Raw genomic sequence first — 27280 nt, 5'->3', positions numbered from 1 at the left:
GATTCAGAGGCACAAATAATGTCAAGCTTTCTCCATGTGGCAGATGACATAGCTTACATGTACTTTATATTCACACGTTTCCAGGAAACACTGAAGCAGGAAAAGACAATTTTTCATAATAGCACTTGTAGGAAAATTTGAAGAACCAATCTAGCTGGCCAAAATTGGAATATCTCCTCAACCCTACACTAATCACTGTGACCAAGAGAATAAACCTGTGCCACCTTTGTGGTAAATGGGAGAAGGGGCAAGTTTAGCTCCACCTGGACCATATGGAATGAGTTCTCTATAGGAAAAAAAGGGTTCTCTTAGCAGCAAAAAGGGGATGTAGGGGGAAGTACCAGTGAGTATAGAATAACTTTAATTCTAAAATTTTAATCTCTAAGCCACATATCTCTGAACTCTAGACTTGTACATTCAATGGTCTACTTGACATTTCCACTTGGATATCTCACAGGCATCTTGATGTTATATCTAAATCCAATTCTTAGAAGTTGTTCCCTTTCTCACTCTCTAATTCCTATTTCTTTCCACTCAACAAATGACATCACATCCATCTAGTTGCTAGAATACTATTTTCCCTCATCCTCATGTCTAGTCCGTTCACAAGTGATGTTTCTACTTCTAATTCACTGTCTCCATCCTGGAGCTAGCTAATGCATTACCTCAAATAGGTAGCTCACCAAAATCATTGCTTCCACTCAGGCCACTTCTAATATCTTGTCTACATGACCCTTTAAAAACATATTATATATTATTTTGCTTAAAATTTCATAAGTGGCTTCCAAATGTGCATAGAATAAGATCCAAGCTTTTTGTGAAGTCCTCCAAGGAACTTAGTGCCCTGGCTCTGACTATTATTCCCCCAGTGTCTACACTCTCTTCCTTGCTTACTGTTTTCTAACCATATTGGCCTTCTTTTTGCACATTCTGTTCTTCTTACCTGGAAGATTGTCTCATGATCTTACTCTTTTTGTTGCTTATTCATTCTGCTCTTTCAGATACCACTTAAATGTCCCTCTTGGAGAACCCTTATATATTATAGACCCCCAGCCATTTTCCTCCATTACTTTATTATATTAGTTGTCTCTTGTAATTAATTCATTTTTGTTGATTACTGTCTGTAATCAACTCATATATTCTATGAGTCCAAGGACCATAGATTTTTGTTTACTGATTTTTATCCAGTGTTTTCACAGTGCCTTAAGCATATAATATTCCTAATCAATTGCATTGAGTGAATAAATAAATGAGTAAAAAGGAAAGGGAATATAGTAAAGGAGTCATGAAGAGATGCAAAAGCTGGCATTTTTCCCTTTGCACTGTTGTTTACGATTAACCACAGCTAGAGAATAAATCAGTTAATGAAAATGTTATTGTGCACCTATTTTGTGCAAGACTGTGAAGAATGCCAAGGTCTAAATAGTATAGTCTCTTCCTTATTGGAGTTTGTATTATGGTTTATGTATGAAAGCCTGTGCACAGAAAAAAATAGAAACTAGATAGATTAGAAAACAAGATGATATGGCAGTATGAGAGCTGTCATAGTACAGAATACAATTGTCAAATATATATGATGTGAACAAAAAGTATTTTAAGAGTTCAGGGGAAGGAAAAATCCCTTTGAGCTAGCAGGAAGTTTTCCTGGAGAAGAAAGGGACAACGGATTTGTTTTATTGGTGTATTCACCCTCTGCTGTTACATATTCCCCTGACAGTCGCAGAAAATCTGCAGAACTTGCCTGACTTATTTTCATGGGTGGACCTGGAAAGGGATTCCCTAGCTGGCATCCAGTAACTACTGATCTTTCATGAAGACTTAATCTGCATGCAGTTCCCAGCCAGAGGGAAGGGGCAAGCTCAAGCTTGTGGAAGATAGTAACTGGATATACTATTAGTCAGAGTCACAAGTATTGTTTCAAACATGTCGTTTTGTTTTTTGATGCCGGAGTTCAAACCAAGGACTACAAGTGGGATCTGATTTTAGGGTGAGATTTTCTTCCCATTTTAGCTTAGATTCTATCTTGGTTTAGACAGAGTAATTTAAAAAAAAAAATCTATTCTTTGGTTTGGACCATAAAAAGGGAAGGATATAATTAGTTTTTGTAATTTGGACTAAATGTAACATTACTGAGTTCTCAGTAGAAAAATATAAGCAGTAAGTTAATTTTCTCCAGAAATTGCTTATAGTGATGAATAGATGTCTGAAAAGGAACAGTTTTTCAGAAGCAGAAAAACAAAACAAAACAAAACAAAAACTCCCAAGAGATGATCTTTTTTTTTTTTTTTTTTTTTTTTTTTTACAAAGTTTGGATTCAGGAAATAAAAGATGTATTTGAGGCCCTTTAAAGGGTTTCCTGCGGCAGGTCTTCTCTACCCCTCACCAACCTAAACATCTGTCATCACGTATATAAGAAACTCAGGATCTTCAATGTCACTTAGTATACTTAGGAACACAAGCTCTAGAGCCAGGTTTCCTCGGCATGTGCCAGAACCAGCACTCCCTATGCCACCTTAGAGAAGTTTACCTGGGTGTCGTGATATAGTTTCTTCATCTTTAAAATAAGGCTGATGAGAATTTAAAAAATACTTTACTTCTAAGTAGTATGAGGTTTAAACAAAGGAACTGGCTCAATGCATACCCCGTAGTATGGACTTAGTACAAGTAAGCTATTATTAGTCACACCAATACTGTACTGTACCAAGAATTCACCCATTTTTAAACAGAGGTTGACTCCTCAGGGGAAGATAGTCTTGCTCCGAATCACATTTTAGTTTGAGTAGAGTCTTAGTACTTTCTTATACTCTGGTCTGACAGAATCAAGGTCTTTCCCCAAATGCTATCATGTGTACAGTTCAGAATTTCAGAAGACACGTATATAAAGTGCTAGAGACCTTAACATTGGACTTTCTCCCTGTTCCCTGAGGTATGGAAATAAAATGAGCTCAGAGAAGCTTAATGAAATCATCACTCAGAAGTGATCCAGATCCCTGGAGTGACCTACAAAAGGATTTCACCACTGGAGGCTCCTGGCTCCCACCTTGCTTTAGATTCCCGTGGATTTTTAAAAAAATTTTATTTATTTATTCATGACAGACAGAGAGATAGAGAGAGAGGAAGAGACACAGGCAGAGGGAGAAGCAGGCTCCATGCAGGGAGCCTGACATGGAACTCGATCCAGGGTCTCCACGACCACATCCCAGGCTGAAACCGCTGGGCCACCAGGGCTGCCCTCCCGTGGATTTTATTTATACTTGGCAACATGATTTGCAGATAAAACAGAACAGTGTGTTGTTATCTTCTTCTCTTTACCATATTGTTGATTTATCTTTTTTTTTTTTAAGATTTTATTTATTTATTCGAGAGAGAGAAAGAGAGAGAGACAGAGACAGAGACAGAGTCCCAGGCAGAGAGAGAAACAGGCTCCATGCAGGGAGCCCTACATGGGACTCGATCTGGGGTCTCCAGAATCACACCCTGGGCTGAAGGCAGCGCTAAGTCGCTGAGCCACCGGGGCTGCCCACATGCATTGAATGTTTACTGTGGGCCAGGCAGTGTTCAAAACACTGAAGATAAAAAGATGGATCAGACCCACTCCCTACCATCATATAGCTCACAGGCCAGAGTGGGAAAGGAACACACTGGTATGATGCTGGGTGGCCCAAATAAGGGAGTGTTGAACTTTGGGGAGGGCAAGTCAAAGAAAACTTATTTGTCACCGGAGTGTCTGGATACTGACAGAATTGTCATTAAAGGAATTGCTAGAGGGGAAAAAAAAGTGCATTGTAGGAAGAAGGAAATGAATGTGCAAAGCCATAGAGGTATGAACCAGTCTAGTGAGATTAGGAAAGAGCAAGTAGTTCGGAAGATAAGAAAATAGCCTTTGAAGGTAGGGGTGGGGCAAGAGCTAATGAAAGCGTAAGATTGTGGAGCTCACACTAAGGGAAGCACAGAGCTTGAGGCAGGAGTGTAACATACTCAGTTTTGCACTTCAGGCGTATCACCTGGTTGGTAGCATTGCTGGGGAGCAACTGAGAGGAGAAAGGACAGAGTGGAATCACATAAACATGCCAACGAGGGGCTAGAGGCCCAGGCACAAGTTTTGGAGGAGTTGATCTTAGACCATAGTGGAATTAAGTGAAGGGAGGGAGATTCAATATTTAGTAGGTAAAGTCTACTGAGCATTGTTACTAGTTTAAAGGAGTCAGGGAGAGGAGAAATCTTGTGGGGTGGGAGGCAATATTCCCTCTGCCCAGAGGGTGTAGTACTGGGGGTGCAAGATTTACCAGGAAGGTGGGTCTTATGTAAACTTATGTGGACTTATAATTTCTGATTTCTGGCTCTCAGTCTAGTGCTTCTTCCTGTGAGGCACCACCTCAATAGTCTTTCGGGAATTAGGTCCTGGGAAATCAGCTCACTGAGCATCTAAATCCTTCAATGTCACAGGCTGGAAAAGCTGAGTAATGAAATGCTGACCCCATGAAGGGTGGCGAAACTTATTCCCAAAGCTGATAGGAGTTGTGAACGCCTGCCTGCCACGGAGAGGTGACTCACAAGTGAGGGTGTCAGAGTCAAATAACACACATTGTTTCTTATTGTGACAAATGCTCTAGTAATGGGATAATCATTTAAGAGAGCAACGAGTTAATACAAATGGGGGACTAGGTGCCACATTTAAGAATAAAACAAACTTAGTGTGGGCTTTCTTAGAAGTGAGGATGCTGGGGTGCCTGGGTGGCTCAGTGAGTTAAGCGTCCAACTCTTGATTTCATCTCAGGTCATGCATGATCTTAGGGTCATGAGATCCAGCCTCGCATCAGGCTCCTCAATGGGTGTAGAGCCTGCTTGGGATTATCTCTCTCACCCTCTGCACCTCCCCACCCTGCTCATGTTCACTCTCTTTCTCCCTCTCAAAAATATAAATTAATTAAATTAAATTAAAAGTGAGGATGCTATGCTGCCTTTAAAAATAGTACAGATACTTAAATTCACTTGACAATAGTCAAAATGAACATTATCAATAGTTTACTGTATGCCAGGTAAGGTGTGAAATGTGTGATAAACATTACTTTATTTAATCTTCAAAAAAACTCTATGAGGTAAATATTGTTTTTATCCTTTTTTACAGGATAACTGTAACGATTTTGTTAAAGTTTTCATTTCTGCAAGGATTAAAATCTCTATTAAAATCTCTTTTAGTCTTACCACTATGATAAACCAGTTCCAATCTGGGAATAAACCAAAATTGTCTTTGCCTCAACTCTAGAAAAACCAAGAAGTAACCAACTGTTCCATAACTAATACTTCTCTCATTTAATTTTTCTAACCAGATGTCCAGGATATTTCGACGTTCTTCTGGAGGAGGTCGGTTTATCAAATCTCATGTTATCAAACTGAGGTATGTAAACTTAGTTCACAACTTCACAGCCGTACCCTTGAGAAACACTTGATTAACATGACTGCCCACCTCCCCCAGGCAAATCTTTGCAGAAATATAGATATTTCATAAATCCTGAGCAGTCCACCTTATGCTGCATAGGTATTTCCCAGTCACAATAAGAAGAGGTAAAATGCCCAATGTCAAGAGGCAATGTCAAAGTAGACATTGGAAGGGGAGGAATGGCACAGGTGACACACTTGCTCCTTCAGCTCAGGGCTAACGAGAATTTAGATCAGCTCTTTTTAATTATCCTCATTCTAAGCCTAACCAACAACAGATCACGACTTTCTGTGTAATAACGTTTTTCCTTAATGCCATTGCATTTTTATTATTTCTAATACCTTTTCATTTTTACTTCTGCTAAAAGGCAGTAATATAAATTGAACATGTTTGTTGTAAGAGACTCAAATAAATTATTAGAATCCATCTTGAATATACTTTTTATATCATGTCCAAAATGCTTGACATTTACTGGAATAATATATCTTGTTTTCTACCCATTTTTAAAAAAATGTTTTGTTTATTTTATTCATGAGAAACACACAGAGAGAGGCAGAAACACAGGCAGAGGGAGAAGCAGGCTCCCTGCAGGGAGCCCGATGTGGGACTCGATTCCAGGACCTCAGGATCACGACCTGAACCAAAGGCAGACACTCAACTACTGAGCCACCCAGACACTCCCCACTCTTTTTTTTAAATTTTATTTATTTTATTAATGAGAGAGAGAGAGAGAGATTTTCTACCCATTTTGATGGAAAATTTTAAACTTTTTCTTTGGCTATCAATCCATATTCAAATATAAATATTTGTAATACGTACTTGTCTGCTTCACTTCTTGATGGTAAAGTACATATACACATGGTTAGGGAGCTCCTGCCTTGTCTTCTCTCCCCCTCTCCACTTTTGTTCCTTCTTTACTTTCTCCCTTCTTTCTTCCCTCCCTCCTTCCTTCCTTCTCTGATTCTTTGTTTTAAAGTTAAATTTTCCTCTGAAGGGCAACTGGAGGCTTTCTAGACCTATACATTACAGTATAATATGTGATCCCTTTATCAAAGGATTTCCTTTAATAAGTGCTTTCAATAATTATCCACTTAAAAACACATATTAACTGACCATCAAGTCCCAAAATATAAATGGTTTAACACAGTAAAGGTTTACTCCATCTCCATAACATAGTCCAAAGAGTCAGAAGTGGCAACAGAGATATGGATGCTAGGAGGGAAGTAGAATGGAATTGCCTACTGGATTCCGCATCTGGTTGGCAATACGGGAAAAGTGAAAGTATGAAGGATGGTATGGGAGGTTACAGAGGCCAGGTTGGAGGTGGGGTATGTCATTTCTGTCCACATTCCATTGTCCAGAATTCACTAGAGTTTCAATGAACTGCAAAGGAGGCCAGGAAATGAAATCTAGCTTTGTGCTCAAGAGGCAAACGTAACTGGGTTTCATGAACAAAAAACATTGTCTCTGCCATTTCACTATTGAAAAATGATGTTCATTATGATGGTCCAGACTGTCTTAAAAAAGCAAATTAAATTTAAACAAGTGCGTATGAAGCATGATTTCATGAACATCTCTTTTCCCAACCCCCCTGCAGATTATGAGCTAAGTAAGGAGCAAGAACAAATTTTTTCAGCTATGTATCTGAGCTAGTATTTCTAGAAATAATTTAGAAATCTGATGTACACCTATTTCATCCACTCTTTTTAAAAATTTAATATGAATCTTAATAGATAAAAATAGTTAATGAATAGAGAGGTAGCTTTATCTGCTTTTTTTGCTTTCAGCCCAGATGAACACGGTATGAAAATTCTTATGGTGCTCATGTTTCGATACCCATCTACTGATAGTGCTGAGGGAATTAAGAAAAAAATTGAAAGGATTTTATCTGAAAGTCTGAAGACAAAGCAGTTGCCTTTGACTATAAACAGACCATCCTTTACACTCACATGTAAGTCTTTTTACCATCTTTGTGGTTCCCTTGCAATCCTCTTTATTTTTCATAAGAATTTAGATCAATGTCTTCTCCCATTTTAAGACTTTACCACTGATACATGCATATTGGTGTGGAATAAAACTAAAATAAAAATTCACTACAAGGCAAAGTTTAATTTTAGGAATTTATTTTCATATTTGATGAGGGCTTTTGCTAAGGTCTCTAAGTTTTTCCCCATATATAATGTTGGATCTTTTCAAAAGCATGAGAGGGTAGGTATAATTTTCACCATTTTAAGGAAGTTGAGACTCAAGGAAGATGTAAGTCATGGACCTAGGAAGCCTTGGGGCTAAAATTAATCACAGGTGTTCTGACTCCCAGAGATCTTTACAGGTCAGTTCTGGGGGTTAGCTTCTACAGTACCAGGGAAACAAACATCTTTATGAAGATTTAAATCTGGAGGGTGAACCATTGACATGATCTGTGAAGTTCTGTAGGTTATTTCCAGTTTAAAATGATGGGTCATTTATTTCCCTTATTTATTTCTCACAAAACAAAATCAGAAAACTTTTGTTTTTCCCTGAAAGTAGAAGAAAATGAGGTAAAAACGCTAAGAAATTAAAATTATTTCACAGCTTGGAATCCAAACTGAGAGGCATAATAATGTGTTTCAAATGCTAAGTTCAAGGTCAGGTAATGTGTCTTTTTAGTTCCTTACCCCTCCCCCCAAATGCTAGCGTAAGTATTACACATAGTAAGTGTCCAGTCGTGCTCACTGTTCAGATTAAGTACTGCAAGGGCAGCTACTTCTGATTTATTATCAATAAATAAGTCTTGCCCTTTGGACTGGAAAGTCTTTTCTCCCTGAAGCATCAATAAATTTAAGAAAAATATTGTCTAAAGGTAATTTCTTCACTGTTAGAAATCAGGAAAATCCTTAAAGTCCATTTTGGGATAGAAGGCTCACACACATTAATGGCAACTTTCATGAAGTAATTAGAAATAGTGAAGAATATGGTATCCACCTTACGTGTTAATTATATTCCAAAGTAAAACATATTTTTCAGCATTCTATAAATGGCAATCTTAAATTAAATTTCAATTCCTGATAATATATTTGCCCCTAATGCAGGATCATTTATGCTAAAATAAAATATCCATCATAAAAGATATGTTAAAGGGATGGGGGGGTGTTTTTGCAATTTTTTTAAAAGTAATTTTTACAATTTTTTAAAAAAATAATTTTTCAGACTTCTTGGTTATGTACACTGACTTTTTATTACACAGTTGTTTTAGTATCAAAATAACTATATTCTATGACAATATTCAATAACAAAAATTCTACTACAAATATTTTTTTTCTTCCACAAATATATCTCTCATTAAATAAAGAGAAGTGAAACATCCAGGAAACCTCTGGTAGGGTTTGGTGCTCACATCCCTCTCTTGAGGAAGTCAGTGTTCCTGAGGAAATCATCATATACTTCCCTAATTTCTCTGTCAAATAAACAAAACAAAACAAACATCAAACAAATGCAATGAAACTAAACTTAAATGAACACAAAGAGAAATTTGAAGGGAAAAAGATGTCACAGAAGAGAGGCATAAAGTAATATTGATGGGGCTCTTGGACTGGCTGGATGTCAAAAACCTTCATGCCTCTGATGCCTGGGCCTCACCTGGAACCTTCTACAATATTCATCATGAGGAAGAATCCTTAGCAAGAGAAGGCCAGCAACCTGCACTGAATGAAAGCCTATTCTTTGTAGACCAGGGCTACCACCTGGGCTGTGGGGGGCCTATGATGCTCTTAGCTCCCTGGAGCTTCCCTTTCAACACTGGCCACCAGGGTTATGCCTGACACAAATAGGCTGGTACATTTAATATAGTGAGCACCAGTTGTGATGGGAATTGGAGGTTGTTACGCAAGTTATACCGGAACCTCCAAAGAAGGCAATCAGGGACACTTATCCTTACCATTCTTTCCTAATTTCCTCATTTCTTTTTCAGATCTCATAGCAAAAGTTAGAAAACAACAGTGTTGTCTTTTCATTTTAAAGTAAAATTATACATTTTGGACCAAATCAAATCAGAATTATGTATATATTACTTGGCTATGAAAAATCTCATACCCTCTTAAAAGATGGATGCTTTGGATAATAAGCATTTCTTATAGTGACTATTTGAACAAAATCACATAAAAAACAGGGATATGTTCTTCTACCAAGTAATTTAATGTTTTGTTTATTCCAGCTATTGACAGCAAAAAGATGAGAAATCTTCTCAACAGCCGTAAGTTCCAAAGCCCACAATTAATTGTCTGTTTCATAGCAAAGATAATGAATAAAAGCCACAGAAAAGTTAGAAGTAGAATTTATAAAGCCTTTTTTGCTCATCTTTTGTTTTTGTGACCCAAACAGTTGATGCTTTTATTATTGCTTATTTTTAATATTTCAAGCATTTAAATTTATAATTTACACCAAATATAATTTCAAGGGTTTTTTTTCTTTTTTTTTTTTAAGATTTAAAAAGTTATTTTAGAGAGGCAGAGAGAGAGAGCACAGAGGGGAGGCAGACAGAGAGAGAATCTTCAGTAGATTCCCCACTGAGCATAGATCCCTACGCAGGACTTGATCCCAGGACACTGAAATCACAAACTAAGCCTAAATCAAGAATTGATCACTCAACTGACTGAGCCACTCAGATGCCCCTACAATTTCAAGTTTTATGACTTGCAGGATGTAATAAAAAAAAATCCCACAAATTTCATAGAATTCTTGCTATTATAAGTTTTGCAACTAATATTGTTTTTTAAAATATTATCTTTAAGTATTTCTCTTTTTATTTTCTCTCACAATTCAAAAGAATATTTTAAGGTGGTAAGTAGTTAGGCTTTTTCCTGTTGAAATATCTCAGTTTTCTTCTGTTTTTGCTGAAATATCTGGCATGCACATTTTCTGCCTTCCCCATCCCATTTCCTTTATCTCAACTTCTTACAGGATTGTTGGGTCATCCACTTTCCCTTATAAATTCTATACACATTGTTCCACTTTCTACTAGTGTTTTGTTGTAGTGGAGAAATCTAAGGCTGCTGCAATTTTTATTCTTATGTAGGTTATCTCTTTTGTTCTGGGATGAATGTAGGAAATCTTTATCCTGTAACTTATCCCAAGAAAGCTAGATGTAAGTATATTTTGCACTGAATTTTGACTAGGACATTTTGAATGTTTCCAATCTGTATACTGTTTTTTTTTCCTGATTCTGGAAAAATATTCTTCCATTATAAATCTGATGATTGATTTCCATTCCAGTTGTCCTTTTTTGCCCCCCTCAGGAACACAAATGATTTATTTGAATTCCATTTTCTGTGCTCTGTATCAATCATTATTTCTAGATCCATTTCAGGTCACTTTCTCTGCATTCAGAAAGATCTTATCAATTCTCTGCTCCCCACAACCCTTATCTCTGTTGTCTGGTGTAACTTTTTCTCTTCTCCCATGTGGATTTCATATCTGTATGACGTGTCTATGATTTGTTGAATTTTATTTAATTATAGACATCTCTTGTGTTTTGTCTCCTCACTGATTATTCTCTCCCTTATGTTTGGCTGCTTTTATTAAATTAAGATCATATTTTCTTGTTCAACTTGGTTGGTACCAAACACATGTCCTAAAATGTTTTGTAGGAAATAACTTTCAGAGATATGTCTGTCTTCTGAGTTTATATATCATTTGATTTGAGGGGCCCTAACCATGCTATACCATTAGATGCAGGCTTAAGTTTTGATCTTATATACAGAGTTTATGAAAACTACATCAACCTCCCCCTTTGCACCACCAAATGCAGCATTTACTGATGTCAGTGCTCTTCCTTTCACTGTTTAAATTGCTTTCATGAGGCATCTCAGTTTCTTGGTACTGTAACAAAATATCATAGATTGGGTAGTTTATAAACAGCAGAAATTGATTGCCCGCAGTTCTGGAGGCTGGAAGTTTCAGATCAAGGTGCCAGCATGGTCAAGTGGGGGACCTCTTCCAACACGGATTTAAAGTCTTATCATGCGGGCAGCCAGAGTGGCTCAGTGGTTTGGCACCTGCCTTCGGCCCAGGGCGTGATCCTGGAGTCCTGGGATCGAGTCCCACGTCAGGTTCCCTGCATGGAGTCTGCTTCTCCCTCTGCCTGTGTCTCTGCCTCTCTCTCTCTGTGTCTCTCATGAATAAATGAATAAAATCTTTAAAAAAAAAAAACTTAAAAAAATAAAGTATTATCATGCCATGAGCAGAAAGGGCTATGGATCTCTCTGGAGACTCTTTAATAAGGCACTAATCCCATTCATGAGGGCCCCACCCTCATAATTAAGCATCTCCCAAAGTCCCCACATACAAATACTATCACCTCTAAGGGTTAGGATTTTAACATAAATTTGAGGGGTTCACATTGAGACCACTACATTTTCATAGAATTTCTCATTTGTCCTGTATCTCTTGGTAGGATGGTATGTCAAGAAATGTGGCTTCTGCATAGATACAGAGGAAGAAAAGTGTTTGAGTCACAATGGGATAATTTAAACTGTAGTTTCTGGTTGGCTAGGAACAAGTGCGGTGTGGTTTTATTTCCTGGGCTGGGGAATCACAATAGCAGTGAGCCAAAATCTTTGTCAGAGCTTACCAGGATTTCTCCACACAATTCTAGTTCACAGGCTTGATAGAGTTTGGGTAGTCCAAAAAGTTACTTTCAAACCCCGATGGATATTGTAGTTTCTATCAGAATTTATAATTTTTGTCTTATCTTTCCTCAAGTTGTGGTGATTTTGCTCCTTCTGCCTTTGAAAAATACCATTGACTCAGACTTTTCATCTACAAATGAAGATGACACCTATCAGAGAGAGCTATTATGAAAATCAGAGAAAATATATGTAACATGAATACAAGGTTTTTGCTCAAAACTAGTAGATATTATGTATATTAGTATTACTTCCATGTATATTATAAGAGGAAGGTGGGAGAGGAAGTAAGTATTAGGCACTACCAATAAGACACTATATTACCCTAGAAATTCCATTTGTTCAATTTTATGGTCACTTTAAACTGGAGCTATTTGACTCTGAGGGAATTATGATGAATCTATAAATATGATTTCAGGCATCTATTTTTAACAAGTTTCTGGAAGAAAATTCCTCTTTGAAAAAAACTAGCATTTTTAATAAAAATATAAATAATTAAAAGGTATATTAATAGGGGCGCCTGGATGACTCAATTGGTAGAGCACACAACTCTTGATCTTGGAATCATGAGTTTGAGCCCCACAATGGGTACAGAGCTTATTTCCAAAAAATAAAAATAAGGGCACCTCGGTGGCTCAGTCAGTTAAGTGTCTGACTCTTGATTTTGGCTCAGATCAAGATCTTAAGGTCATGAGGTGGAGCTCCACATTAGGCTCCAGGCTCAGCACAGAGTCTGCTTGTCCCTCTTCCTTCCTCTTTGTCCCTCCCCTCCCCTTACCACCTCCTTAAAAGATAAATAAAATCTTTTAAAAAATAAATACAAAATGAAAATAAAAGTTACATTAATAAAATATATCAATATTCTTTCAAGTCTTATTAAGGTTGATTTGAGCTCTAACAAATTAAAGGTTTGTTGTCAGGGAATCAGAATTTTTTAAAAACTAGTGTTTCAAGTTTTAGAAAACCAAAAAAGGTCATTATTAAGACTTTAAATTCAAGGCTTGCAAAGACAATGTATAAATTCAGGTCAAGGGAGAATCATGACCTGTATTCAGCACTGGGCCCTCTCTCAGGAGCAAGAACACAAGCTTTGATGTAGATCCTCCTTATTTTATGTCACTCACCAGCTGAGTGACCTCCAGAAATTTATGTTCTCTTTCCAAGATTCAGTTTTCTCATCTGAGAAGTCTGTTGCTATAAATAAATCCAAATACTTAGCAGTGGACCTGTATGTTTTTAATGCCCAATAAGTTACTTATCTACCTCTCTATTTATCCATCCATATATGCTTAATAGGGAGAGACAAGAAGTTAATCCCCAGACTGGATGCCTTGATGGATTAGTCAATATTTCTTCTGAACCTCAACAGGATCAGAAGGACCCCTGCAGACTAACCTCAGACACTGAGTCCCAGGAAAAGGTTAAAGAACAGTAGGCACAAGCGACTGCCAAAGCATCTGCACCCAATGCGAATCAGCGTATGCTCTTTTGTCCTCCTTTTCATGAAAACAAGCTAACATGTATTTCTGTGACAGGCTGTGGAATAAGGATGACATCTTCAAACATGCCTTTACCAGCATCCTCTTCTACTGAAAGGATTGTCCAAGGGAGGGAAACAGCCATGGAAGGAGAGTGGCCATGGCAGGCCAGTCTCCAGCTCATAGGGGCAGGTCATCAGTGTGGAGCCAGCCTCATCAGTAACACATGGCTGCTCACAGCAGCTCACTGCTTCCGCAAGTAAGTTCACAGGGCTGTTGTGAGTCTTCTTTGCCTGGTCATCAATTGCCACCAATTCAGCGCTTGGGGAAAGTTTAGCTCACCAGTTTCTCTTTTACTCCATTCGGAATGGACCCTGCTCTGTCCTCTAAATGCATGATGCTTTAGAGCATCATGCATTTTGCTCTACTCCCCATTCATGTGCTCCTTTCTCTCTTTTCTCAATATTTATGATGTTTGGTTTGTTTCACTCTTATGGTTCCAACCATGCATTTTCCCATATTATCATAACACTAGTGTTATCTTTCCTACTCTATCATAAATTAAGTGTCAAGACTGATTGTTATACATGTAACAAATATAAACTCTTCCATGTACTGAAGAACATTAAATTAAGATCATATTTTCAGCTGCTTCTGTTAACATTCTTTTTCTCTGATTAACCCCTTTATTCTCTGTCAACATCCACCATCCCTTTATAGGTAAGCAAAAATGAAGGATAACACTCTTGGAGCTCTTCCTTTAAGAACCATGCGAGCTGTGTGTTTCAGAGAAGTATGTGTATGACAAGAGGGACTTGCCATCCTGTTTGACTGCCTTTCTGAAAACTCATCATATATGACTTGACAGGAGTGCGCTGCTTGGGCTTTCACAGCTATCACTTCTAAGATTCAGCTGTGTCAGTTCACATACATGGACCTCCTGTTGCCCCAGGAGATCAAGCACAACTCCTCTCTCCTCCCTGAGGCTTCTTTTAAACTCTCAAAAGACAAAAGCTCTGAATAAAGCCCTGGACAGTGGCATTGTTCACACTCTTTTTCAGAGGAAACTATGGTTGGTATATGAGGGGGCTCTTTGCCATTCTTCCAAGAGTAACACCCAAATAGTTCCAAGGTGTCTACACCTTTCTTTATGGGTAGAGGTATAATGAACATGTCCAGGGGATTTAAAGTGATTGTTACTCTATCATTAGAGAAAAAAAGGGAGTCACTTATATACATTTATAACCCTCAAAATAATTAGCATCATGCTTTAGGGGAACTTGAGTTCCATTAATTTAAAGCTTTCTGATTTTGGAGTTCATGTAGTTCTCCAATTTTTGCACTTGTTTTGGAGGGTGTCATTCATGTTAGGTTTTTTTTTTTTTTTTAAGATTTATTTATTTATTTATTTATTTATTTGACAGAGAGAGAGCACAAGCAGGGGGAGCAGGAGAGAGAGAAATAGGCTCCCTGCTGAGTAGGGAGCCAGATGTGGGGCTCAATTCCAGGAATTGACCTAAGCCACAGGCAGACACTTAATTGACTGAGCCACCCAGGCACCCCCCATTTTAGTTTATAACTGACCTTTGTTTATATAAATTAGGGATAATTTATTATCCAGAATGTCAATTTATTAATATCTAATGCAGAATATAAAATACAATGATTGAAAAACATGTCTCAGCAGGTCGAGTGAAGTCTCTGTGTGAGATATCATCTAACAGAGATCAGCCACTGAGTGTGATAAAGTAGACATAACTGGTGACCTTCATAAGAGACACTAGTATTAGTGGTATGATGGGGAGAGGAATAAATTCAAGAGAGAATTGGAAGAAATACTTGGATTCTGTGAGTTTAGATACCACTTTCAAGGAGTTTTTAAATGAATGGGAACAGAGAAATTTGACAGTTAAGGGTGGTTGTGGACTCAAAAGAAGAATTTTTTAGATATTATAGCATATTTTTATGCCAAATGTGATAATTCAAAACAATTGGGAAAGGTGATGGTCCTGGAGAAAAAGAGTTCAATTTTGGGGGTGATATAACTCTCCCAATGCTATAATTGCACCTTGCATTATACTATCATGAAAGAAAAATGCAGTGTACTTTGAGGAGAATATCACAATTATCCAAATAACTTTGAAATTATTATAAGTGTATCTTTTCTACAGAAATAGAGTATTTTTAAGACTTGTGTTTAAGACCAATCTTCATACCCTTAGGTCCATGAAAATTGATCCCAATCTTTGTGCCACAGTGTGGGTGGGAACAAAGTTCTTGACGGCATGTCAGGAGCCACAGGCCATCTCTTTCTGACACTAACCCACTGGATATATCATTTACCTGAGTGAGTCATTTAACTTCTAAGTTTCAGTATCTTTATCCATAAAATATTGATTGAATTGAGTCTATTCCATGAGATCCCTTTTAGTGGACAATACATGCAGGGATAGGGTATTTCTATTTGATCTACTCAGTCTATGAACTCTTAAGGACTGACAAGTCATATATTTCTTTGTATCCTCCAGATTTCTAGTTTTCAAAAGGATGCTTCAGCCCTAAGATTTCTTTTTTTTTAATTTTTTTATTGGAGTTCAATTTGCCAACATACAGCATAACACCCAGTGCTCATCCCGCCAAGTGCCCCCCTCATTGCCATCACCCAGTCACCCCACCCCCCGCCCACCTCCTCTTCTACTACCCCTTGTTCGTTTCCCAGAGTTAGGTGTCTCTCATGTTTTGTCACCCTCACTGATATTTTCACTCATTTTCTCTCCTTTCCCTTTATTCCCTTTCACTAATTTTTATATTCCCCAAATGAATGAGACCATATAATGTTTGTCCTTTTCCAATTGACTTACTTCACTCAGCATAAGACCCTCCAGTTCCATCCACGTTGAAGCAAATGGTGGGTATTTGTCGTTTCTAATGGCTGAGGAATATTCCATTGTATACATAGACCACAGCTGCTTTATCCATTCATCTTTCTATGGACACTGAGGCTCCTTCCAAAGTTTGGCTATTGTGGACATTGCTGCTATAAACATTGGGGTGCAGGTGTCCCGGCGTTTCACTGCATCTGAATCTTTGGGGTAAATCCCCAGCAGTGCAATTGCTGGGTCGTACAGCCCTAAGATTTCTGCGTCAAATAAAATCTTCCTTTAAAGTATTAAATAAATAAAATAGCCTTCTCCATCTCCAGGTCTTTGTGATGCCCACCTCCTTTCTTCCTCCCACTCTTAGACACACCAAGCCTGCTCATCCCTGAAGGCAGTAGAGAATACTTTGAAAATCACTGATCTTTTCAGGTTTTTTACTACATTTAGAAGTTCATGATTCACCAACACTGTAATCCTGCATGAACAAGGAAACCCCCTTTACGAATTCTTCTCCATGTGATCTCCTACATAATTTTCCTTTACACAGACAATTTCAAGATTCTATATATTTCACAGGGATAAGTAGAAAAACAGGAAACTGAGCTTTGGGAAAGAATAGGGAGGTAAAGAGAGAGTAGTACTAGAGAGAATTTGCTTGTAATGGAGGCTTGTGGGAGAGAAAAGCTTCTATGTGGGGAAGATCCTCAAAAATGCTAAAAGGGACTGACCAGACCAGGTCAAAAGCAGGAGTGGTGGGGCAAGGGGAGAGTCTAACAGCATGACACTGAATTAGATCTGCTTAGCTCTTCAATATCTGGATAGTGTATGGGCAGACGGTGGAGAAACAAACCAGTGTGCACATAAGTGTTTGTGAAGCAGGGAAGATCACATTTTGTGTCAAAGATCACAGTAAGCTACAGTATACAAGAGCAAACAAGTAAGTCATAAAGTAAGAATGGTTGGAATGTCTGATACAGACGGAAAATGCCTCCTAGTATCCATATTATCCAAAACAAACCAAAATAAATTTCTACACATTTCATTGAAATTATAGAAGAAAGAATCTGAAGAGTTTTTAACAATTAAAAGATTGGCAATTAATTATAAATATCAATTACTATTATTAATAAAAATAAAGCTTGCAAATTCTAATTAGCTGCTGTGCTCCTTTTAATTTTAGAGGATGTGAAATATTTTTAAGGGCTTTTATACACTCACTTGTCTCATTAATATTTTAAACTCTATTTGCCATAAGGCCAACAATGGTAAATTCTCCCACAAGAGAGATTTTTCAGGAGCATAATCCCAGTAGTTGGGAGAAATACAATCTTCATCTCTTTTTTTTAAAAAAAATTTTATTTATTTATTCATGAGAGACACAGAAAGAGAAAGAGAGAGAGAGAGGCAGAGACATAGGCAGAGGGAGAAGCAGGCTCCATGCAGGGAGCCTGATGTGGGACTCGATCCCAGGACCCTGGGATTATGACCTGAGCCAAAGGCAGATGCTCAACCACTGAGCCACCCAGGTGCGCCAAGAAATACAATCTCAATCTCTTTTAAAAGATACAGTTAAACATCACAAACCTTACTCTTAACTTTTTTGCAGAAATAAAGACCCAAGGCAATGGATTGCTACTTTTGGTACAACTATAACACCACCTGCAGTGCAGCGAAGTCTGGGGAAAATTATCCTTCATGAAAACTACCACAGAGAAACAAATGAAAATGACATTGCTTTGGCTCAGCTTACTACTCGAGTTGAGTTTTCAAATATAGTCCAGAGAGTTTGCCTCCCAGATTCATCTATAAAGTTGCCACCTAAAACAAGTGTATTTGTCACAGGTTTCGGATCCATTGTAGATGATGGTGAGTAGTTCAAACTAATATACTTAGTGCAAATTTATCTTGAACTCTAAGGAGCTGTCCTAGGAATCCCTTTTCATACTTTTCGTAAAAATAATGTTGATGCTTCCAATGTGTATGGCCTAGAGCAGAACAAGATGGTATGGTTAGAAAGTAAAAGGAATCGGGTCCTTTTCCTTGAGTTCACAATTAATTGGAGCAGCAGTGAAAAGAGGAAAGGCTAATAGAGAAGAGAAAAACGGACAATTTTAGGTGCTACAAGAAGGGCCAAAATACTACTACGGAACTACAAGGGAGTAGTCTAAATTGTGTTTCCCAGAGGTAGAAACTCCTAGTTAGCATATACTTCAGATCACAGTCTTAATGATAGCTTTTTAAAGATTTTATTTGTTTATGTATTTATTTATGTATTTATGTATTTATTTATGGAGAGAGAGAGAGCATACGGACAAAGGAGTAGCGGGGGAGAGGCAGAAGGAAGAGGCGAGGGAGAGAATCTTGGGCAAAGTCCACACTGAATGCAGAGCCTGACATGTGGCTCAATCTCACAACCCTGAGACCATGACCTGAGCTGAAACCAAGAGTCAGACCCTTAATGGACCGAGCCACTTAGGTGCCCCAATGATATAGCTTTTCTTTCTTTCTTTCTTTCTTTCTTTCTTTCTTTCTTTCTTTCTTTCTTTCTTTCTTTCTCTTTCTGTTTAAATGCTTCCTCATTTTAATGAGGATTTCTGATGATTATAAGCATAAAGTGTTTTGTGAATGTTTTGAGAGTTTTCATTTTGGTTAGTTAATTTAAAATATATTTCTTTTCATCTGTCTCATCTCATGGGTGTTGAAAGATACCTGTTCTATAAATCAGAGACCAGAACTTAAGATTTCTAGGTATTAGCTCATTCCACACTGAAGAGAGAGATCAACTGTTTTAAAGTGGGAAATAAGAAATGTTTAAGGTTCTATCAAAGATCATCCTGAAGAAAGTAAGAGACAAATGCTAATGGATTTTACTTATTTATTTGTAAGTGAGCACAAGCAGGAGGAGGGGCAGAGGGAGAAGCAGACTCCCTACTGAACGGGGAGCTCAATGGTGGGGGGGGGGGATGGATCCCAGGACCCTGGGATCATGACCTGAGCTGAAGGCAGATGCTTAACCAACTGAGCCATCCAGGAACCCCTGGCTTTTTTTTTTTCTTGACAGAGCTCTATTATATGTAAAATTTCCCAAAAGCCCCATCTCCAACTGGACTTCGTGAGATGTTGTTACAAGTCTCCTTTCGTGTTCTCTGCCTTCAACACTAATTTAGGACTACTCACCAACAGCTTCAATCTGGAGTCCTAAGCTACTTCCTTTCCTTCATGTAACCTCCAACCTTTCTCCATACTGGCATGAGATTGCTAACATATCTTGGGCATTGGTTCTGTCCCCATGCTTCAAGACACCCCTAAATAACGTACTATGACATAGAATAGGGCAAATAGCACTGTGCAGCTCATGCACTGGTTTCTGCTTGAATATCTTTCAGAAAATAAATGTACTTCCCTGAGACTTAATTTCCTTATACAGAAAAGGGTAGCAGTTGGTCAAGATCAGTATGGCGAACCCTCTTCTCATGAAAAAAAAAAGAAGTGTATCCACGAACACTATTACATAGAGTTTTGTAGGGGTTCTAATAACTTGAAGATTCACAAATATGATATAATATTGGAATATGCATGTTTATAGCTCCTTGCATTTAGACATTTATGAAACAACATAAATCAGGCAATAATTCATTATAATTAATGTTAATAATCTTTTGTTTTTGTTCCTAGGAATATGCAATATATGTGTTTTACATGTTTTAGATACAGTTATATTCAAAGAACACATTTTCTGTTTGTATGTGTATGTTTGTTTGTGTAATAGGACCCACACAAAATAAACTTCGGCAAGCCAGGGTTGAAACCATAAGCACCGATGTGTGTAATAGAAAGGATGTGTACGATGGCCTGATAACTTCAGGAATGCTGTGTGCTGGATTCATGGAAGGAAAAGTAGATGCATGTAAGGTAAGTCCAAAGCCAACGTCAACATTTTGAAAGGAAAATTTCCATTAGCTATTTCTAAACTTGGCATGTATTTCCTCTGGGAGAGGAAAAAAAAGTCATCTCTTTCACCAAGAATTCAGTTTATTTAATAATCATAATATTAAAAAATTCTTGAATGTTTACGGGGTACCAAGCCAAGTGCTTAGCACTTTTTATATATTGTTTTATTTAATATGGTGAAATCGAAGAGGTACTATTATTATGCCTATTTTGCAAATTAAGAGATTAAAGTCTAATTGCTTCCTATTTCTGGTTCAAACAATTACTGCTCTGTTCTATTTTTTTCTGAAACAAAATTGGAAACAAAAGACAGAGAAATCTCTCCTCTGAAGACCATTTATTCAGCTTTGGCATCATCTCTCGTGCATCTTGTTTTCATTCCCTGGCCTACAAGTCTGTCTCTTCATCCCTCTCTCTCTACAATGATCTTGATACTTGAAACAGCTTTCCTCTCCATCCCCAGCCTGTAGTACTAATGCTGATCCCACGATTGAAATCTTGGATTTTTAGTTCCTAGGTTTCCTAACCCCCACTGATCTTCACTTCTCAGTCATCATTTCTAGAGTCACATCTTGAGCCTTGTCACCCAAAATTGTTCCATATCCAAAAATACTAATTCCCCAAATCTTCCTATTTAACAACTATCTTCAATCCTTCTGGCCTGCATTTTAAGCTATTCCTGCTCCTTAGGCCACGCTCTTTCTGTTGCACCTCAACCTACCAGTCCTCATCCCCCAACATACACAGCCACACATATGTATATCGTGTCCTTTCTTTGTTTTATTTTGTCCTTTAGCTTTTATCACCATCCAGTATATAATCTGTTTTATTTAGATGGTTTATTTTCTGTCTCTCCCACTAAACCAGAATATAAACTTCATGAAGGCACAGGTTTTGGGGGGTCTATTTGATTTACTACTATATTACCAACACCTAACACAGTGCCTGGCACAAATATTTGTTGGCTGAATAAAATGCCACTTTTCTTCGACTTCATAAAGATATATAGACCATTGCTTCTCTGCTTTATCACATTCCATTCATTCTTTCTTCCACTGTCAACTTGACCAACTTAGATTTCACTATTAATCATTCTCTGAACACTTGCTAATATCCTAAGTTCTCTTCTTGATCTCTCTTTTCAGTGTTTCTGTCTGACAAAATCCCAAAGCTGGAAGAACTCAATTACTTAATCTCTCTCTCTCTCTCTCTCTCTCTGCCTGTACCTATGAAGTCAAATGCTCCTGGAAAAATTATAACAGAACACATTGGTACCACTATATGTTCTAGATAACAAAAGTGACAATCTTATTTTTGTGTTTTTTTTTTTTCCAAATCCACCTTCCTCTGAATTTTCCCTACACTTTCCACTTTCCTTAACTTTTGGGTTTTTTTCTACCTTTTTATTCTCAACTGATGATTTGTTTTCCAGTTTTCAAGGAAAAATGGAAGTCATAAGTAGAGGATTTTCTCATCTTCTCAGCACCAAGCGGCAGACCTGTCTTCATCTGAACCCCTTTGCTCCACCTTCAGCTTAGGTCATAACAGGAAAGTGACCTCTTCTCTGAGGCTGATCCCTTCTCTGCTCATTTTCTTGGCCTTTTGGGGAAGTTTACATTAGCATTGTTTCCTCTCTTTTCATAGTCAAGATTTCTCTTGCAGCTAGATCCTTTTCTATTCATCTCTCTTTTTTAGTTTTTTATTTATTTATTTTTTAAAAAATTATTTATTCATAGAGAGAGACACACACACACACACAGGGAGGGGCAGAGACATAGGTAGAGGGGGAAGCAGGCTTCCTGCGGGGAGCCCGATGTGGGACTCCAGGATCATTATCCAAGCCAAAGGCAGATGCTCAACTACCAAGCCACCTAGGCATCCTATTCAACTCTCTTAAATTAAGGCAAAAAACAAAAAACAAAAACAAAAACCCAACGTTTTCTTGACCCATAATGCCTTCAGCTAGCACCACATCTTATCTCTTGACTGTGAAATATTTGGGAAAATGTTCATACTCACTGTCTCAATTTTCTCAGCTCCCTTCAAACCATTGCAGTATAGTTTCTGCTGAATCACTTCATCAAAATAGCTCTTCTTGAGGTTTCCACTGATCTACCAATGACCTTCAACAAATATCTTTTTGTTTTACTCTTTTTTTTTCATCTCCTAGCACCATCTAATAATGCTTACCACTCCCTCTTTCTTGTCTTCCTTGGCTTGTAATGATTTTCATCTTACATGTCTGTCTGCTTCTTCTCTCTTTCCTTCCCTTGCAGGCTCATTCTCTTAATCCTTGCTATTAAATTTTGGTCTATTCTGCCCCTCTTTTTACTGTATACTTTCTCCCTAGAAGACCTGACTTTCTTCCTTAGCTTCAAATGCCATCCTTTGACAGATGATTCATGAATTTATACTTCTAGTCCCAACCTCCCCTCTGATCTCCAGATTTACATATTCAGTTCCTACTTGACAACTCCCCTTGGGTATTTCAAAGATATCTCAAATTCAAAGTGTCACACCTGTCACACACTCTTCTGCTCTCTGCCCCCTCAACCTGATCCTCTCTTTTTTTTGTCTCTGTGAAAGGCATCGCCTTCCATTCTGTTTAGCCAGAGACTAGAAGGCACTCTAGCATTCTTTCTCTACCCCTTACCCAATTGATTACCTAATCCCATGGATTTCACCTCCTTAAATATCTCTGTCATCTCTTGCTTCCCTTCTCCCACTTTATCCTCACCACCTCCACCCCCCGCCATCCAGAGAAATTAGTCATCCAGCTAGTTTCCTTATATTTACCTTTATACTCCTTTACTGCATTAGTCATATGAAAGCCACAATGATTTCTAACAAGATACTAATCTGATATCCTGTTAAACTCCTTCTTAAAAAACTTTAGTGGCTTACCTTCAGTCTTAAGATAGAAAATATAACTTCTAATAAGGACCCACATAGTTCCTCAAGGACTTGTTCTCCTGACCTCTCCATTGTCATCACACAGCACTTGCCCCCTTGCTGTCTTCTCTTCAGTCCTCCTTTTTTTCCCCCCAGACTTTTGTGTATGCCAGGCTCCTACATGCCAAAGAGCATTTGCAATGCTGTTCCCTCTGTTTAGAACATCTTATATTCCCACCTTCCTTTTCATGGTTAAATCCTTTAGATATTAGCTCAATTACATCTCATCAGGAGATGAAATATGTGGGCTGGTTTAATATTGTTTTTATAACCTAAACTTCAAGTTTATGAGTATAGGAAACATTTACTTTTGGTCATCATGAATCCTGAATGCCCATCAGGATGCCTGGGACACAGTTGGAACTCAATAAATACTTGATAAAAGTAGTTGATAAAAGGATAAATGAGTGAGGTGGAAGAAGCACAGAGAGGTTAATTATCTTACCGTAAGTCACACAGCCAGTAATTAACAGAGCTAGTCTTTGAAACTTAGCAGTTCAATTACGAAGACCATACTTTAAACCACTACATGTATATCTGTTTATTTACTTAATTGTCCTTGTTCCAAAACAGATTTAAGAGGGCTTATATAAAATCCAACAAGCAAACATAAATTAGAATTAGGTGTATGAAAGACAAGAAGACCAAGCTCGGGAAAGCTGTTCTATGTTAAGACAAATTGTAATATTTTAATAATCTATGATATAAACTGTCTTGTATCTATTCTAGTTTGATATTAGTAGTTTGTGAGGAATCCTGTAGTTTTCATTTGAATGACTTCAGTTCCTGTAGTTTGCATATGAATGGTGTCAGTTTATGTCCACTTTTCAATTTGACCTAAGGAAGCACTACTAAGTTTTGAGTGTGCCTAAGTGTTTGAGAAGCCTAAAGTCATTAAGATAAAACCTAACATCAAAAAATCGGAAGCCAAGTAACTTGTGCAGAGGGAATACACAGAAAACGGGGTGGTTTGGTTAGAGTATAATGAGGGGAGGGTGTGCATAAGGTAGATTTTTCTGGTTTTCAGAAATTGTAATTTTTTTGATGTGCTATTTCAATTTTTAGTAGCAAATGTGTATGTAGAGGATCTTATTAAAATTGAGTCTAACTTTACTCAGAGATCCTCAAAACTTTCCACCTATGCTTACAAATACTAACTTACTAAATCATGCATAAGTTATCTAATCAAACTAGAAAAAAATCCAAAGATATTGAACCAGAAATAGTGTAACCATTCCTTATGAATGAGGTTTAGCCTTTCTAGAAAACAATGCACTTTAATGTCTTGGACAAAATTTTAACTCAATTCAGAGAAACACATCATATAATTTATTTCTAGTGGCTGCCTGTTCCATGTACCAATTTCCTTTTTTTCCCCCCCTATGGAAGGGAGATATTGCAGTGACTTTCTTCCTGAATTAAATTGGATTTAATAATTTTAAATGTATTTTTGTTTTTTCTCAAGGGTGATTCTGGTGGACCACTGGTTTATGATAATCATGACATCTGGTACTTAGTTGGTATAGTAAGTTGGGGACAGTCATGTGCTCTGCCCAAAAAACCCGGGGTCTACACGAGAGTGACTCAGTATCGAGAATGGATTGCTTCAAAGACTGGCATCTAGTGTGAATTGTCCATGAATTATATCCGTGGCACACGAAGCTGAAGTCCCTGCATGTTGTGTATTATTTATAGTCATGTGGTTTGGATCAGGTTTTTTTCTGGATGTCAAGAAATCCTCTGACTCAGACAAAGTTAATATCACAAGGTGGTCTTTGCATAGAGAGCTCTTTCGACCCTGAGGGAGGAAGACACAGCAAATGGCAATTGAACCAACTCTTCACTCTTCACAAGGGAAACTGATGCTTATTAATGAGTATTTACAAATCTTTTCCTCTGATGGAAGACAAGAAACATCATTTTTTTCACAGAATATGAGGAGCTCCCAGGGCTGCCAAAAACTTAATATATAATAACCTGGAGCATTTGTAACCCTTGTAGCAAAACATCATTCCCCGAGAATTCAGAGCTTCAACATTCTAAACTAATGGCTGGACATTCAATGGCTAGAATGGAGAAGTATGGACTTACAATATAACTTGAACTCCAACCTGGGTTTGTAAATAATAATACAAAGGATTTTCATTAACAAGAAGAGTTGCCATTTAAAACATGTTTGAGTGTATCTGAATGTATTGTTAATACTGTTATATACAAAAAAAAATACTGTTATATACATAAGCACTAGCTTCAGGATGCATGTTGTATTGCTAAGAAGCATTTTTGATTCATTCTTTAACAGCATCTTGCTGTTCATATATCTGTTGAAGTTGGGCCAGGAAGAAGAAAAAGGAAGAATCTTGGGAGCATTTTTCCATGTGAACAAAGAATATAAAAAGAACTAATGGAACATAGGCACACAAAGTTGTTTTCAAAAGATTAATAGGGAGAATACTCCTTAGATTTTTGGTGGAATGAGCTGTCCAATTATTTACTTAGAATTATTTACATCAGCATATTGTAACTGGTGCTTTTGTAAGTCTTCAGCTCTCTGACAGGTCAGATATCTATCAGGTTCGGAGAATTGATTTGTATAAGCACTTAGAACAGTACCTCGTGTATATTGAACACTGTGTGGATGTTTCTTGTAAATGGAGGAAAGGAATGCCTCCATGAGCTTTAAGATAAATTAAGTTAATTTGTCAAATGAGTGAATGACTTTGGGACTTAAATACAGCCCAGAGTCTAGTGGTAGAGACACAGGCTTTGGGGCAGCCCCGGTGGCGCAGCGGTTTAGCCTGCAGCCCAGGGCGTGATCCTGGAGACCCAGGATTGAGTCCCGGGTCGGGCTCCCTGCATGGAGCCTGCTTCTCCCTCTGCCTGTGTCTCTGTCCCTCTCTCTCTCTGTCTCTGTCTCTATGAATAAATAAATAAAGTCTTAAAAAAAAAAGAGAGAGAGAGAGAGAGACACAGGCTTTGGAACCACCTGCCCAAGCTTAAATGTTGGCTCTGCCACATATGAACTGTGTGTCCTTGCACCAGTTTCCTAACATCTCTGTGCATCAGCACTTTCATCTCTACAATAGAAATAAAAATACTATCTACCTCATATGGTTGTTATGAGGATTAAATGCATTAATAGAAGCAAAGCGCTTAGAATAGTGTCTGCACACAGTATCTCAATAGGGACTACCTACTATTAATTATTATTAATGTGCCTTGGACTCAATGAAACAATATGCTTTTAAAAAGCTATCCTTTAAAATCATGTATTTGATGTCAGAATGCTTAAATTACACTGTAAAAAACCCCTAAGTAAAATACTCGATTTTTAAAATCATTTTTGATATCTCAGTATATTTGTGACTATGTCTCTCATAGACACAGTTGCATGGTGCATGGTCGTCTGTCACCAGGGTTATGACTAGAGATGCAGCAGTATTCATCCTTAGGGCTCAGATGTGAGACCGCAAGTACTAGATTTGTTCTGATTTATCAGAGAAAAATCTAGCCTTTCTGTTTCTTCAGTGACAAAGTTTTGTTAATTTTTATGTATATGTGTTTATCTGTAATATATGTAAGCAAGATAAATCTAACTTTAAAGTTTTCCTAGTTATTATTTACATCTTGATATTAAAATACAATAAACACAAAAGATCATCCTTATACACTTTCCTTTTAAAAAGAAAATGTCACCAAATTTCTGAATTGATAACAACTAATAACTAAACATCAGTAGAACAGCAGAGTAAAAACTTAAATGTTTATAGTTTCTTCTATATGTAGAGAAACACCCAAAGCTTTCTAGAGAATATTTAGTAAATTTAAGAAATACTTGATTCAAGACTGACCTTTTTATATTAAAGCTAAACAAAATCTTTGTTAAAAACAGGAAAACAAATCTGTATATAAAATAAATAA

At 37.5% G+C, this 27280-nt stretch overlaps 1 protein-coding gene across 1 annotated transcript in view; it reads left to right on the top strand.

Annotated features, from left to right (window-relative positions):
• Positions 1 to 24983, top strand: part of LOC121474078 (transmembrane protease serine 11F) — a 49691-nt gene extending 24708 nt beyond the window's left edge. Inside the window, exons 4-10 of the mRNA XM_041726885.1 lie at positions 5331 to 5398; positions 7228 to 7391; positions 9630 to 9668; positions 13635 to 13836; positions 18063 to 18322; positions 20226 to 20368; positions 24825 to 24983. Coding sequence (XP_041582819.1) covers positions 5331 to 5398; positions 7228 to 7391; positions 9630 to 9668; positions 13635 to 13836; positions 18063 to 18322; positions 20226 to 20368; positions 24825 to 24983 — 1035 coding nt within the window. The remainder of the gene's footprint in view (positions 1 to 5330; positions 5399 to 7227; positions 7392 to 9629; positions 9669 to 13634; positions 13837 to 18062; positions 18323 to 20225; positions 20369 to 24824) is intronic.
• The last annotated feature ends 2297 nt before the right edge of the window (positions 24984 to 27280 follow it).

Source organism: Vulpes lagopus, chromosome 12, assembly GCF_018345385.1.
Source record: "Vulpes lagopus strain Blue_001 chromosome 12, ASM1834538v1, whole genome shotgun sequence".
Classification (NCBI taxonomy): Eukaryota; Metazoa; Chordata; class Mammalia; order Carnivora; family Canidae; genus Vulpes; species Vulpes lagopus.
This window is presented reverse-complemented; position numbering and strand designations above follow the sequence as displayed.